The 16,830-nt window shown below is 41.0% G+C and overlaps 1 protein-coding gene across 18 annotated transcripts in view; it reads left to right on the top strand.

Moving 5' to 3' along the window:
• Positions 1 to 16,830, top strand: part of NRXN3 (neurexin 3) — a 1,534,305-nt gene that overhangs the window by 194,211 nt on the left and 1,323,264 nt on the right. Inside the window, exon 1 of one of the 18 annotated variants that reach the window (XM_080644115.1) lies at positions 12,139 to 12,276. The exons of the other annotated variants lie outside the window; for them this stretch is intronic. Coding sequence (XP_080500241.1) covers positions 12,228 to 12,276 — 49 coding nt within the window. The 5' untranslated portion in view covers positions 12,139 to 12,227. Of the gene's footprint in view, positions 1 to 12,138; positions 12,277 to 16,830 lie in introns of those variants that run through there. 18 annotated transcript variants of the gene reach the window in all.

The raw sequence follows: 16,830 nt of genomic DNA, 5'->3' as shown, positions 1-16,830 counted from the left end.
CAGGGACAGAAGACCAGTGATTGGGGAAAATTCTGTGGATGAGGCGGCTGGTGGCTGTTCTGGTTACCACACAGAAAAGGACTCACTATTTTGGATACTAATGTCTGGCTTGCTGCAGATGTCTAGATCAGTGGCAGATTCAACTTAGATATCTAAGAAGCAATCTCCTTATTTCTTGGTACTATATCCTAAAATGTCTTGTAAGACCTAGAAGGTCCAATACTCTTCGTCCCTTCCATTTACTGTAGTCTTGGCCTAATGACACCCACATGGAGAACTTGATAAATGCTGTGAGATCCCAAGGTCAAGGATAAGTCTTCAGGACTATCTGTGACAATCATTAAAACCCACCTGGACCTTTAGCTCCTGTGAAAATCAAGGTGGAGGGAGAACAAATGAAGAAAATTCCTCTGCATTTTATTTATTTTTCTCCTTTATAGAGAATTCTAAGGTAATTAGGCTTAACTTCATCAGCAAAGTAAAGAGAAAAAAGGGCTCATTTTCAGTATCTGACTGTCCTTAAATAGAGATGAGAAAATAATAGATGGATAGCTAGATGGGGTAAAAAGAAATAGTTACAGTAGTCAGATCTGTATTCAGTTTATGATATTGGATTTTCAGAGTTAATTGGGTGTTTTGCCTTGAAACTGCCTTTTTTTCCCTCTTTATCTTTTTGCTATAGATTAAAAGAAGGTAGATAAAGGCAAAGAAAAATAATTTTTAGGATTGGCTTTCCACAGTTGTTCCATGGTCTCAGTGGTCATTGCTTCAAACCCAGCACCAACTAGTCACATGCAATTGGCTTCTTTGTGGCCCCTGTGATGAAGGTTGTGGCTGTAGGTAGAAGGAAGCATAGGAAGGTGGGAGAGGGCAGCCTAGAGTACCTCACCCAGGGAACTACAAGTCATATTATTTTTCCGTTAGTGTAATGTCAGATCTCATGTTTCTGCCTAGCATGACAATGCCTTATGCTTAGTTACAAAACACATTTGTGCTTGTCTTATGCAATCCTCACCTACAAGGTAGAAATGGCTATCCTCATTTTACGCATGAACACACTAAAGGCTAGTTCCGTGATCGGCAAACTGTGGCTCGTGAGCCACATGCGGCTCTTTGGCCCCTTGAGTGTGGCTCTTCCACAAAATACCACAGCCTGGGCGAGTCTATTTTGAAGAACTGGCGTTAGAAGAAGTTTAAGTTTAAAAAATGTGGCTCTCAAAAGAAATTTCAATCGTTGTACTGTTGATATTTGGCTCTGTTGACTAATGGGTTTGCCTACCACTGGGCTAGACTATGGAAGTGACCAATGTCACAAAGATAATATGTGGCAGAGCCAGAACTTGAATCCTGGACTTTGGATTCTAAAAACAGTGCTGCCCTAGCCAGTCTGGCTCAGTGGATAGAGCATCAGCTTGCAAACCGAAGCTTACCAGGTTTAATTTTGGTCAGGGGCTCGTACCTCAGTTGCAGGCTCCTCCCCAGCCCGGGACCTGGTCAGGGTTCGTGCAGGAGGCAACCAATCAATATGTTTCTCTCACATCGATATTTCTCTCTGTCTTTCCCTCTCTCTCCCATTCTCTCTAAAAAAACAATGAAAAAAATATCATTGGGTGAGGATTAAAAATAATAAAAATAAAAACAGTGCTGTATTTGCTACACCCCTTAGCCATGGTGAATGGATTATACCTTATCTCATTTTGGGAGTTCTTTGCCATGCTCACTCCAGATCTCAGTACCAATGCAGTCCTTTATGTATAATAAATGCCAATACTAAAAGAAATAATTTTCTTAGTTTGGAGAATGTCATTTATTCTCATCAAACAATTAGCTGATTCCATTGGGGTTAGCTTCATGAATTTCTTGTGAAGTTATGCTAGGAGTGAGGTTATAGGACAGAAGATGATCTTGACTTTCTAATAGGAAAAAAATTCAGCTGGAAGACCTCACACGACCTTGCAGTGACCTTAAGTAAATGACTTAGTCTCTTGGAACGTCTTCTCTCCATAAAGGGCTTGATAATACCTACCCTTCATTCCTCGTGGGGTTATACTTTTATATTTTAAAGTAGTCCCCTGTTATATGTGGTTTTGTTTTCCCATGGTTTCAGTTACCTGTGATCAACTACAGTATAAAAATATTAAATGGAAAATTCTAGAAATAAATAATTCATAAATTTTAAATTGCATGCCATTCTGAGTAGTGTGATGGAAATCTTGTGTGTTTTTGCTTCATCCTATTCAGGCCATGAATCATCCCTTTGTCCAGCATTTCCATGCTGTTTACATATGTTCCCTGCCCCTTAGTCACTTAGTAGCCAATGTGGTTATCAAATCTACTGTCTTGGTATTGCAGTGCTTGTATTCAAGTAACCCTCATTTTACTTAATAATGGTTCCATAGCACAAGAGTAGTGATGGTGGTAATTCAGATATGCCAAAGAGAAGCCATAAAGTATTTCTTTTAAGTGAAAAAATAAAAGTTCCTGACTTAACAAGGAAAGAGAAAAAAAATCATATGGTGAGGTTGCTAAGATCTACAGTATGAATGAATCTTCTGTCTGTGAAATCAGTGAGGAAGGGAAAAGAAATCCATGCTAGTTTTGCTGTTTGCACCTCAAACTGCAAAAGTTACCACCACAGTTTGTGATAAAGTACTTAAGATGGAAAAGGCATTAAATTTGTGGCTGGAAGACATGAACAGAAGACATATACAAAGGGTTTGGTACTGTTTGCAATTTGAGCATCCACTGGGGGTCTTGAAATGTATCCCCCTATGGATAAGGGGTGACTACTGTACTTTTAAGTCTGTGATCCATCTATCTATATACATAAAAAGCTAATATGCAAAGTGTCTCCTCAGGAGTTCAACTGGGAGAAAGGGAGTTTGATTGCTTGCTATGACGCCTGCTGATCACCAGGGGGCAGCATGGAACATGGCAGGCATCAAGCAGTGGCAGTGGGGTGCTGAGAGAGTGAGGGAAGGAGGAGGCGGGAGGCTGGGAACCTGATCGGCCCTGATCACCGGCCTGGCCTAGGGACCCTACCCATGCATGAATTTCATGCACTGGGCCTCTAGTTTTGAGATAATTTTGTATGAAGTATGAGACTTAAGTAGAGGCTCAGTTTTTGCTTGCGCTTACAGATATACATTTGTTCTAGCACCTTTGTTGAAAAAACTATTTTTCCTTCATTGAATTGCTTTTGTACCCTTGTCAAAAGAAAAAACCCATTAGAATATTTTGTAGGTCTATTTATGGGTTGTTAATTGTGTTCCATTGGTCTGTATGTCTATCCCACCACCAGTACCCTAAAATCTTGATTACTATAGTTATATAAGTTTTGAAATTGGGTAGATTAACTCCTCCTGCTTCATTTTTCTTTCTCAGTATTGTTTTAGCTATCCTAGCTCCCTTTCCTTTCCATATAAAATTAAAAATAATCTTGGCTATATCTACAAAAATTCTTGCTGAGATTTTGACAGAATTCATGTTAAACCTACATATTAATTTGGAACATTTACTATGTTATGTTTCCCAATTCACAAACATGATATATCTTTTAATTTAGTAAAAACTGATTTTTAAAATCAGCATTATATAGTTTTCAACATACAAGTCCTGTTAGATTTATATCTAAGTACTTATTTTTTTCTGAGCAATTGTTAAGTGTTATATTTTTAATTTTGGCACCCACACATTTATTTTTAGTATATGGTAATACAATAGATTATGGGTTTATCTTTTGTCCTGTGATCTTGCTGAAGTCAGACATTAGTTCTAGGTGTGTGTATGTGTGTGTGTTTCTTAGGATTTTATAGATAGAAAATTATGCATCTGCAACTAGGTACAGTTTTATTTCTTGCTTCAATTCTGTATGCAATTTGTTTTATTTTATTGGTTTATTTCACTGGATAGAACTTCCAGCACTATGTTGCATAAGAATGTGAGATATCTTTGCCTTGCTCCTGATATTAAGAGGAAAGAATTCAGTCATCTGCCATTGTAAATTATTTATTTATTTATTAGATGCTTTTTATCAAGATAAGAAAGTTTCTTTTTATTCTTATTTTTTCTGACACATTTTTTTCCTCATGAATAGTTGGTAAATTTTTGTTAAATGCTTTTCCTGCATCAATCGGTATTATCATGTTGATTTTCTTTAGCCTGAGGACATGGTGGATTACACTGATACATTTTTGACCAACCTTGCATCCTTGGGATAAGCCCCAGTTGGTCATAGTGTAAAATTCTTTGGGTATATTGCTAAATTCTATTTGCTAACATTTTAAAAAGAATTTTTTATGTTTATATTCATGAAGAATATTGACCTGTAGTTTTCCTTTTTGTACTTTGTCTCATTCTGGTATCAGGGTAATAATTAAGATAATGCATTATAGTGTTCCCTCCTCCTGTTTTCAGTAGGTTATTCTATAGAATTATTCTTTTTTTAAAAAAATATATTTAATTGATTTTTCACAGAAAGGAAGGGAGAATGATAGAGAGTTAGAAACATCGATGAGAGACAAACATCGATCAGCTGCCTCCTGCACACCCCCCACTGGGGATGTGCCCGCAACCAAGGTACATGCCCTTGACCAGAATCAAACCTGGGACCCTTCAGTCCGCAGGCCGACGCTCTATCCACTGAGCCAAACCGGTTAGGGCTAGAATTATTCTTAATTCTTTAAATTTTTTATAGAATTATCTAGTACAACTATCTTAACCTGAAGATTTAATTTTGGGAAATATTTAAATTCTGAATTCAATTTTGTTAATAGTTAAGTGACTATTTAAATTATCTCTTTCATATGGATGATTTGTGGTAGGCAGTGTTTTTCAAGGAATTGGTCCATTTCATTTAAATGGCCAAATTGTTGTAGGTAGAATTGTTTGTAGTGTTACTTTTTATGATTTTGGAGTCTACAGGTAGTTCCTTTAGGTTTTCTTTTGGTTATTTTGTTTTTTTCAGCTCTAAAGTATCCATTTTATTTTATTTATGCTGTCTCTTTATTTTCTGATTCTTTTATCTCTTTGCTGGGACTATTTTTAAATTTATTTTAAGTGTGTTTATAATTACTCATTGAAGCACTTTTATGATGGCCATTTTGAAATCTTTGTCTGATAATTCTAACATCTCTGCCATCTCACTATTGGCATCTATTGATGTCCCTTTTCATTCAGTTTGAGGTCATCTTGGTTCTTGCTATGACTCTTGATCTTCAATGAAAATCTGAACATTTTGGTTAGTATGTTATGAGACTCTGGATGTCATTTAAACTTCCTGTTTACCTGGCTTTGTCAGATACTTTTGTTTGGGAAAGGTGGAGTTAGCCACTGCTCACTGCCTGATTCAGGTGGAAGCCTCGGTTCCCTACTTGACATCAATACCTGAGTATGGGTCTATTTACTATTGGGCAGAGTTTGGAGACCTGTCTCCCCCCTCTAAATTCCCACTGATACCTCTTTGTCTGGGAGTCATAGGGATGCCTTGTTACTGCTCCCTATGTGGCCTCCACTGGTAGTGTGAGATGGTAGTGGATGGGGTTGCCTTGTTACTGCTAGGTGGTGGTAAAAGGTCTCTGACAAAAAATCAGAGGGATGGAGGGTGGTACCTTGTTACTGCCAAGTGGGAGAAAAAAAAATAATCCAAGCTCCCCATGTGGTCTCAATTAACACCATGCATGGTTTATTTGGTATTGCATGGCAGTTATGAAAATCTTGGCTCCCACTTGGCTGTCTCTGATACAACACAGGTGGGAAGTTAGAATGCCTCATTATAGTCTGGCAAGGATGGAGATTTATGGTCTCCACGAGATCTTTGCTGATCTGGTCAGGAGTGGAAGCACACTTTTTCTCTGTGGTGTATCTATATATATAAAAGGCTAAGTGTCTGTTCATTGAACTGTTAGCTATGATGCACACTGACCACCATGGGGCAGACACACATGGCCATTTAAAAAGAAATGGCACTGCGGACCTGGTGCCAACAAACCAACACTCGGCTTTTCCCAAGTGGGACACAGGCCCTGCCACCATCCTGGAGGAACATCCCACCAAATTGCAGCCAATGCTGCCAAGACCCCATGCGCAAAATGTAGCCCACAGCCCAGCCCAGCCCAGAAATAGTAGCTGTGGGTGCTGGGTAATGACATCACGTAGCAATGACCTGCTTCCTCTCCCTAGCAACTAGCCTCCTTGGAGTTTCTTCAGCCCAGGAACCTGACTTGCTTTATAGCCAGGTGCAAACATTTTACAGTTTAACCAAATGTTTTTGAAGCACTTTCCCGTGCCTCATCTCATTTGATCCTCACAGAAGTCCTGGAGTAGGTAGATAGGAGACTTGGTAGAATCCTATTTTCTTTTCATTAGCCAGAAAACAGAGATTTAGAAAGTTTAGAAACTTGGCCCGACTGAAAAGAAGTAAGAAATGGTGGGACTTGAAAATGGCTTCAGGTTTTCTCACTGCACAGAATATTGTCAAACACTGCTACAGTTAAATATTTTACCCTTTGTTCTCCCTGCGTGATCCTATGTAATAAAAGGCTAATATGCAAATAGACTGAACAGCGGAACAACCGAAACAACTAAACAACCAAACAACCAGTCACTATGACGTGTGTTGGCCACCAGGGGGTGTGCGCGGAACATGGTGAGCATTGGCAGTGGTGGGATGGAGGAGCAGCTGAGCGGGGGCACCAAATCAAGCAGGTGCTGGTCACTGCCATCGGGACAAGCCTCTGGTGGTTATTGAAAATTCTTTGCTCTCGCACACCATGGTCCCGCCTGATGCTCACACCCGCTGCCAGGGCCTGGCGTCGGTCCCGATCGCTTGGTGCCATCAGCAGGTGCAAGTGATGGCTGCCAGCTCTGATCACCCCTGAGGGCTTCTCCACATTTTCCTGCTCCTAAGGGGTAATCAGGGCAGCAGCCACCGCTCATACCCTCTGATGGTGCTGGCCCCATTTGTACCCGCTGCTGGCGCCAGCCCCAGTCACTCCACGCTGTCAGCGCATGGGAGTGGCAGTGGCGGGAGAGGGGCTGCCGGCAGACAGAGGACCGGGGGCCAGGCAGGGGCACAGAGAATGGGCCCCTGTACCTACTGCAACCTCGTGGCCCACAGTTCCTTTCAAGGTGCACGAATTCATGCACTGGGCCCCTAGTCTATAATAACAATCTGCTTCATGTTGATATTTACTGCTGTGTTGCTGACAATTACCTGAAAGAGAAGTTGGGGTGCTTCACTGGGCTGGAAAAAATTTAGCACCATCAGAAAGCAGGTCTAATTAAGCAAGTTTATTCTATATATATATATATATATATATATAAAAGGCTAAGTTAACTTGCACATGCACGATACATATAAAGCTCTCGCTGGTGCCAATTGCACATGTGTGTTTCAATCTGTCATTGTCAATAGTGAATTTGGTTGACACTTCTATTATAGAAAAAGGGTGTATAGTGATATTAAAATATTTCTTCAAATTAATTTCTTTTTAATGTACACAAATCTGTCCACCGGGACACTAGTTACTATATAAATGTCTAATCAGTCTGTTATATACCTGAAACTAATATAATATTGTATATTAACTGTAACTGAAAATAATTTTTTAAAAAGTTTTCTATCTTCCTCGCCGTTTCCTGATTTCTTTTGGCTAAAGATAGGCTTTTGATGGTGCTTTTTTTCTTTGTTAATCCTCACCCAAATATAGTTTTCCATTGATTTTAGAGAGAGTGGAATGGAGAAAAGGAAAGAGGTGGGGGGAAGAGAGAGAAAGAGAAGGGGGGGAAGAGAGAGAGAGAGAGAGAGAGAGAAAGAAAGACATGGGTGTGAAAGAAAAACATGGATTTGTTGCCTCCTACATGCACCCTTTGCACCCTTGCTGGGAATTTAACTCACAATCTTTCATTGTGGGGCAGCACTCTAACCACTGAGCCATGCTAGCCAGGGCAATGGGGCTTCTTTTAATTTGCACTCTATGGTTTTTCCACATCCAGTTTCTCCAGTATCTAGTCTGAGTTAGATGAAAAACAAACAAACAAACAAAAAAACCCCTAGGAAACTCATTGCTAAGTCATTTGTTTTAGATTTTGAGGTCCCTAGTCAGTCAACCTCTCTCTACTTTTGAGGGTCTTTTCAGTTTTTTTTTATATAAAATCTTTTTAATTGTACTTACTAGACGAATGAGAACAAATATGTCTACTCAGTCCTTTCTGAAGTGGAAGTCTGTGCATTTGTTTCGAAAACACCAATGCCCTTGATAAATTTATGGTAATTGATGGATCATTTGATGGTCAATTATAGGCTGACATTTGGGAACTCAGGGTAAGGCTCCCAGGGGGCTGTCCGAGGTAGTGGATGAGAGAACTTCGCAAAGTTCTCTGGCTCAGTGGATGAGAATTTTCCATGTCTTTGTCTTATTGCTTCGAATGGCCTGGAACTTTTCCTCTGCTTCCACTTATTCTGGTACCAGTCTCCAATGACTCTTCCCTACCCTATCACACTCAAATTAAAAAAAAAAAAAAATATATATATATATATATATATATATATATATATATATATATATATATATATATATTTATTGATTTCAAAGAGGAAGGGAAAGGGAGAGATAGAAACTTAAATGATGAGAGCCAATCATTGATTTGCTGCCTCCTGCATGCCCCACACTAGGGATCAAGCCCGCAACCTGGGCATGTGCCCTGACTGGGAATTGAACCAGGATCTCCTGATTCATAGGTCAACGCTCAACCACTAAGCCACCCTGGCCAGGCTCACACTGAACTTTTAATGATGCATTGTGAACCCAAGCTTAGCTGGACCTTAATATCTGGGTAAACATTGGTTGTTTTTGTCAATAATTTGTATTAGTTATCACTCTAGCCATCCCTTAGTCTGGCTGGCTCCTTGGAAAGTCCACAGCACTGTCATGTTTCTCAATTACTTGTGTCATTGTTACCTGTAGCCACTGAGTTGCCCTGTTCATGGAGCAGTAGAACAAGTCCTCGGGAAAAATGAAAAGCATAATAGAGATTCTTCCCTCAATATGCCAATAGTTCCAATGGAAACTGGAATTAATTTCAACTAGGAGAATTTTTCTGGAACCTTTCATCTATACTGCATTCATTGTTATTTACTTTTAAAGTATAAGGAACAGAAAATAAAATAAGTGATAGGCTATTTGAGTTTTGCTCTTTTCCTTCCCCCTCATTTTTTTTTCCAGAGAAATAACTGAAAAACATTTTACTCTATTCTACTGGGAATATTGAAAGGGGATGATGCAGCAATGGCAGAAAAGACATTTTTCTACTTGAAGAGAATTTTTCTCAGAAACAGAAAAGATATAGCAGTCTCTTATTATGAGTTGACCTTGGAGCCAAGAAGTAGTAGTTATTCCCTACATCCATTACATTCCTAATGCAGTAGGTAAAAGGCAGAAAGATTAGTCTGAAATTTTTAGTGACCTCTAAAGAAAGTTTGAGCTATCTTTTTCTGATGGTATTTTTACTGGTTGTGTTTTTAGCATTTGACGTCCCCCCCCACCCACCCACTTCTTAATACTTGATAGGCTACAGTTTTCCCATCTTGAGCTTTATGGGAATCTTGTATAGAAATTTACCTAGTCATCAGCCTATTAACCCTCAAGTATTTAGTTTGTTTCATGGGATTTCAGACATTGGAAAAGGCATACGGACCTAAGGATCCTCAAAGGGTGTGGATTCCAGTGAGCTGGCAAAGGGTCCTGAAGGCATTTCACTTACTCATTCCCTGGTCTGTGCATGATGCCTTATAGGCACTATTTAATTAACCCCCAGAATCCCCCAAGTTATGGATCTAGTATACAAATGTTGGTCTCTGTTTTCAAAGTGAGATACTCTTTCCACCACATTTAAGGAAATCGCTGAACAACTACTGAGCTGGGCGCATATGTTGGGTTGCTCTGTGATTAGCAGTGATGGATTATCCTGATTCATCCTCACCATCTCCAGTTTCCTCTGTATCTGCCCTCAGATATTTTTGATAAAAGCCAGACATTGTACCCCTTTGCTTGCACAAATAGCATGGACCATTTTCTAACTTGGATGAAACTAACAGGTCCATATGAGGATTAAATCTGTAAGTCACATTTACCTTTGATCGAACCTGCTGACTTAATCAGCACAGTCCAAAGGCAATCTGTGACAGGAATACATTCATTAGTTCATAAGTAACTAGTTTTGGTAAGTTTTAATGCTTGACCAGATCAAAAGAGTAAGTTACGAAGCCTGGATTTGATCCTAGATTTATTGGATTCCACACAACTTTAAAGAGTGAGTTGTTGTACTCTTTAAAATTCTCTTTCAGTGTCATTGAACACAGTGAGTGATGAATCACTGAATGGATGATGAACTGTTCTGAATGAGGTTTTTTATTGCACATTGTACATCATGTGCCATGTGCTACTGACCTGCTTAGGGTCTGTGTGTGTTCTTCTGAATATTGATATGATGAAGGAAATAGCATTTTCTATCTGCCCTGAGGATATTGTATTAATAAGCTAGAATCTATGAAGAAAAGGTCTACAAGCACACTTTCATCATTTGATAACAAGAAAAATCTAAAGTAGTGAAAAGTTAGAATAAGCAATTACTTAGAATTTTAAAAATCACATTCAAGAACATTCAGGAATGAAAATAATGATTTATTGAGTGGATTTATCAGTCTTTATTATTGAATATATAATAATTCTTAGAAAATACATATTTACACGAATCTTAAGCAAGTAGGCACTGCCCAAGGGCTTTAAAGCAGTTTGTCCTTTTAAGAAATTTGCTCATTCTTTCTGAGATCCTGAGCACATGATGCAAACCCTTTTATATAGCAAACCCTTTTATATAGCAAAAGAGTAACCTGACAGTGAGACACATAAATGTCATGGATTTCAAGTACGAAAGATAGAAATGATTTACTAGTAGGATGTCTTCTGAGCACCTGTTTCATATGGTAGAGCAGAGTAGTTGAAGTTACTTGTTCTAAAGTTAGATGGGTCTGGATCCCAATCTTGAAACTGCCCTTAGTCATGTGACTGTGGGCAAGTTACTTATCATCTCCAACACCAGATATCCTCATTTCTAAAATGGGGAGAATACCAATCACATATATCTCATAAAATTATGGGGGTACTGAATGAGATAATACATGAAAAGTGCCATGAACTGTACTTACAACATAATAAAGGCTAACTACTTCTGTTATTAATATTATTAACACTATTAGCAAGAAGTAATAAAAAGGATGCTCTTCCCTGTGAAAGGTTTGGTTAATAACTGAGTCTTTATTTGTGAGCATCACAAGATGACAAAACTATATAGTATCTGACCCCCTAACTTGTGCCTCTTATATAAGTCAGAAGCAGAGAAATGCCAGACTCAATCCAAAATATGGTTGGGTAGTTCAGCTAACCCTGGGATTTGGTCAGGGATTTAGGATTGCTAAATGACCCATGTCATAGATCTACAACAAGAGCATTTCAAGACCCTTGCATTTATTCCAGAGTATACCAAATGTTTGCAGCTGCCTTGAAACCCCGAAGTAGCCAATAAGGAAGGAAGGGAACTGTTTGCAGTAGAAAGAATGCTGGCTTTTGCTCTGCCTTCTTTTTTCATTGCAATAGGAACTCAGCTTCATAGTACCCACTCTAGTTGTGCTAGATAACTAATACAAATTATTGACAAAAACAACCAATGTTTACCCACTCTGATCTAAGTAGTCATTTCAAGGTTGTGGCTAATAGGAGAGTAGATACCCCTGCTATTTCCCTGCACAGAGCTCGCATTCTGGGAATCTTGGGTCCATGTGACTTCCTAAATCGGTGATTCACAGCAAACAAGAGGGAGGTTTGGCATGACACAATCTGCAGATTCAGATACGTCCCCTGGGAGAGGACAAGGCTGCCCAGAGTTCCCTTTGCTGGCTGAAGCTCCCAATGTATGCACAAAGCACCCTGTCCCAGGCCCCAGATGTGTGCAGGTTTCTAATTGCCAGCGCTGCACTTAGATCTGAAGGGTGAGAGAGTTGCAAAATCGTGAACACCGAGGGCGGTGTTAGGAAAGCAGCTTCCTGCACACTGTGGTAGGTGTTAGATTATCAATTGCTCCGGGAGAGACACAGGACTGGAGAGCTTAGGGAATGAGGTGGTCCCTGCCTTCGCTGCTTCTGCTCCCTGAGGTTGTGCTTTCCCCGAGATATGCACCTGCACTTCCATTTCTGCAGTGAAATTAACTCCAGCTTGCCAGGTAAGTCTTCCAGGTCACCTTTGAAAAAAAGGTATGTGAGCTGCGGTGGGGGTTGGCTGTACCCCCTTTTCTTATGTAAGACATATTTTATTGGTGCAAAAGTCGTATTTGAAAGCTTAAATGTGGAGCAGAGGCTGGAAGCAGCCAGATGAACTATGTGGCCCTGGGTGGAGATGTAGGGGCATGAATGAAAGAAAGGGAGGGGGGCTCAGATGTTTTCTCCCTAGTCAGTCCCCCATTTTTCTTGGAAATTTTGCCTTTAGGCGGGTGTCTGGTTCTAGAGCAGGATCTTTGGCATGGGTTATAGCTGTGATCTTCCCTGTTTTCCTTTTCTTTTCTTTTGCTTTTTAGTTACCACTGCATGGGAGCAGGCAGACAAGCAGAGTTGCACGTTGTCAATTCAGGCTGCAGAAGTCAATAAGCAGCCAGACAGGGAGTGAAATTAGAGGAGGCAGCTATAGATTTCTTGGGTTATTTCTTGTGAGTTTTTCAGAACTTGTGTGATTCAGGCTTGTCAGATACTATTTTGAGCTGGGCTGAGACAAACACATTCCCTTGGTATCCCAGATGTTCTTTGCAGCTTCCCAATTTCCAGTGGCTACTGCGTTGGCTGTCTTGGGGGCGAGGGGATGTCCAGGCAAGGGATAGGAATAAGGGACTAGGAAATGACAGTGGGGAAAGTGAGTGTCCTACTGTGCTGGAATTTGTTAGCAATTGTAGTATAACTCTGAAGATAATAATTAGATTGGCTTGAAAAAATGAGGGACTGTGCCTCATTCAGTTCGGTGTGTGGATCAGAGTGGATACTCAATAGATGCATGTTGATTGAATATTAGTACTAAAATGTGTACTTTTGGGGTGAGCTCAGGTTGATATGCTAGGTCCTGCATGGAATGACCAGATAGAGTACCAAAAGAGGCTAGTACTGATTGATGGGTAATTTATAAAGAGATGAGTTTTTTGAATAGTAAGTATCCTCAAGTGGAATCATCTGACAGGGATACACAGAACCTGTCTGTGTATCCCAGATGTACTTGGAAATAATCCTAGATTTTATGAGGATAAAGCCCATCGTCTATCTATCTATCATTTATCTATCAATCATCTATCTATCTATTGATCTATCTATCCATCTATCGGTCCATATCTCTCTCCCACCCTCCCTCTCTCTCTCTCTTTCTCTCATTTATTAAACACTTTGCTCCAGATGAATTTCAGGTAGCTTATAAGACAGGCTAATGCAAACTAGCATCGTCAGAGATAAAAATGAAGAAAGATAAACCTTCATCCAAAGATTGATGTCTGTAGTTTTATGGTGACTTAGCCTACAGATAAACTGACATGTAAGAGTAACTGCAATTTTTAATGTAAACATTTCTTTCAACCTCCTCTTCCACCAACCTCATATCTGATACTGCGAACATGCAGGGAAGCAGTCAGAGGCTTCGACCCTGCTCTCTGGGAGTCCTTTGGGGTAGAGCTAGCAAAGGGCAGGTAACAATCGCTGGGGACTGAGTGATACATGGAGGGCTCGAAGATTTTGCCTTTGGGGGTTGATAAAGCAGATAGTTGGGTGGGCCTTCTCTGTTCTTTAGGCTGGGCTGCTCTTTGATAGCTACATGGTGCTTTGCTTATTCGCTCTCCCCCTGCTTGACACTGAGACAGGAAGAGTATAGCCTCTCTTCCATCCTGCTTAATAAAATATTCCATTATTTTCTGGGCTACTAAAATATTCTGTTATCACTTCGTCCTCGGCTCAGTGTGTTTGTCACTGGCCGCAGTTTACATAATAACGACACAGGCTGCCTGGAGCTTGAATTGCCTTTAGAGTTGGTGCTGAGTTGGAGGGGGGTTCTGGGTATGCTGATGAATTCCTGCAGCCGCCAGGGCTAGGAGCCTGGCTGGGAGCCAAGTGCATTGTGGGCAGATGCTTTACATGCTGGGTCGACTTGGCTCCGCTAATATTCCTGGGCTCTGACCTGGAGCTGGGGGAGGGACACAGTCATTCACTCAGCATGCACAAAATTATTGACTTAATGTCACGATGTGTAGGGCATCGAGTTCTTGGCGTACTTGGGAGTCAACCTCAGGGGTCCCTTTCCAAGAAGGGTGCTCTGCTGTTCACAAAGCAGGGGCTGTCCTGTTGTCTCATTTGTTTCTCTAGGGAGGGGAAAGAGTTTTATTCCATTTCAAGAAAGAGGAAACTGAGACCCATGTTTTAAGCACCTTGCCTAAGATTGCACAGCTTGTGAGCAGCTGAATCATGATTGAAACTCTGTTTACTTTGCAGTATGTGCTTGTTCCAAGAACATTACACATTGTAAGGAAAGACATGTTCAGGAAAGACTCTTTTATGAGACAAGTTAAGAGCAGGAAAGATTGGTTAGGGAAGGCCCTTCAGGGAGTGGAAATTAAGGAGGGCCTTGCAGGATGAGCAGATGAAAAAGAAACCCAAACCAAACTGGCTTTAACAATGAGGGATTATTGGCTCATGTCATTGAGAAGATCAGGTAATATCACCAAGGTCTGGATTTTTCTCTGTTCTTGACTTCTGCTGTATTGGTTTTATCCTCAGGGTCTGCCCTTTGCTGAGACCCTCCCCCCAGCAGTTGTAGGTCCTCCCCCAGCAGTGGGATGACTGCAGGAATTTCCAGTCCCCACACGATTCCTAAGCTCACTTTTTTTTTTATTAGACCCAATTGTGGCTGGAGGAAGACAGGAGATAACAGGCCATTCAGTATCCTCATCCAGAGTGCCAGAGAGACAAGTTCCCCAGAGGAAAATCAGGCTGGGAGAAGGGGGAATAGATGCTTGGCAGCCCAACAGCATCCCTTCACAGATGATTTAGAAAGACAAGAGGAACAGAAATTAAGCGTGAGCAATGGTGACAACTGGGGGGGTGGGGTGGAGTGGTGGTGGTGGTGGTTCTGGGTCAGGAGTTATGATGCCAGCCATGCAACTCTGTTTTTGCCAGCTATGTCTTCCTCTTCTTAACAATATATTTTTATTGATTTTTTAGAGAGGAAGGGAGATGGAGAGAGAGAGAGATAGAAACTTCAATGAGAGAGAAACAGATCGACTGCCTCTTGTACGCATCCTACTGGGGATTGATCCCACAACCTGGGCATGTGCCCTGGTAGGGAATCGAACCAGTGACCTCCTGGTGCATGGGATGATGATCAATCCACTGAACCATACTGGCTGTTAAACAGCTATGTCTTTTTTTTTTTTAATATATTTTATTGATATTTTACAGAGAGGAAGGGAGAGGGATAGAGAGCTAGAAACATCGATGAGAGAGAAACATCGATCAGCTGCCTCCTGCACACCTCCCACTGGGGATGTGCCCGCAACCAAGGTACATGCCCTTGACCAGAATCGAACCCGGGACCCTTCAGTCCGCAGGCCGACGCTCTATCCACTGAGCCAAACCGGTTTCGGCTAGCTATGTCTTCTTACCAGCACCTTCTGACCCTTGGAACACAGTGCTGCAGCTTGATATCTCTTCCTTGGACCCCAGGTATGTCTAGAATAAGGAGAGAGAAATGAGTACAGCTATGGAGTGGGGTCATGTTAGTGTTGGTCCTTCCTCAGGTTTCTTCCTAGATTCCCTATCTCTGTTCTGAGGCTGCACAAACATTGCTTCTTAATGGTCCATGGATGTTGGTTCCTGACCCTCCTCTCCAATATAATTTGGGTCTTAGAGGTTAGCAGCTGCCCAGGGATAAATCAGGGTACAAGGATACAGAGAAAGGGTCTCAGGGATTGGAAGCCAGTCGAATGGTCCTAAGAAGATACAACATTTGTCATTTTATTAACCCTCTACTGACCAATGTCTAGGTTTGCTCAAGGGTCTTATGCATCTAGGGGCACATGCTGAGGTCATGAATAGTAAGCTCTGCGTAGAGCTTGTATGGATTTTCTTTCTCTGAGAAGCATCCTGGAGCAATCTTTCATGAGAAAGAATACTGTCCTAGGAGGAATCAGGAGACATGAGTTGGGTCTTAGCCTTGAACCTTCTGTTCCTCCTTAATCTTCTTTTACAAGTTACTTTAATTTCTGAGCCCCAGTTTTATTTGTGAAAAGGGGGGTATAAATTCCTTCCAGGTTTGTGATGATCAAAAAGAAAGTAGGCAAGAGCATGCCAGTCTGCTAATCAGCCCCCAGCAGAGAGTTTCTTCTCTTCCTTTCTCAGATAGAATTGTTTTACATTCAGGCTTCGTTGTTCTAGCACAGAAACTGGAGTTTTGTGTTGGAAGGTCCTTGCTGGCTGTGTTTGAGTCAAATTGGAGTTAGCAGGAGCAAAAGGCTGCAGAAGCTTCTTGCCAGTTGATAAAATTACAGCCAGGATTTGAGGGGCATTGGGAGTCCTGAGCATAGACTCTGAGACCCATGCTGCAAGCATCCTTTGAGCTTTCCTCACCAGTGTTGCATCCTTCTGTGATGCCACACCACACCCAGGTACACTTGATAATAATCCTAGATTCTATTTTCCTCACTGTTTTCTGTTGCTCAGCCTCTTCGTGCTGCCTTTACACATCCCATCACTCAACA

This window comes from Plecotus auritus (assembly GCF_963455305.1).
Source record: "Plecotus auritus genome assembly, chromosome: 1".
NCBI classification, from domain to species: Eukaryota; Metazoa; Chordata; class Mammalia; order Chiroptera; family Vespertilionidae; genus Plecotus; species Plecotus auritus.
This window is presented reverse-complemented; position numbering and strand designations above follow the sequence as displayed.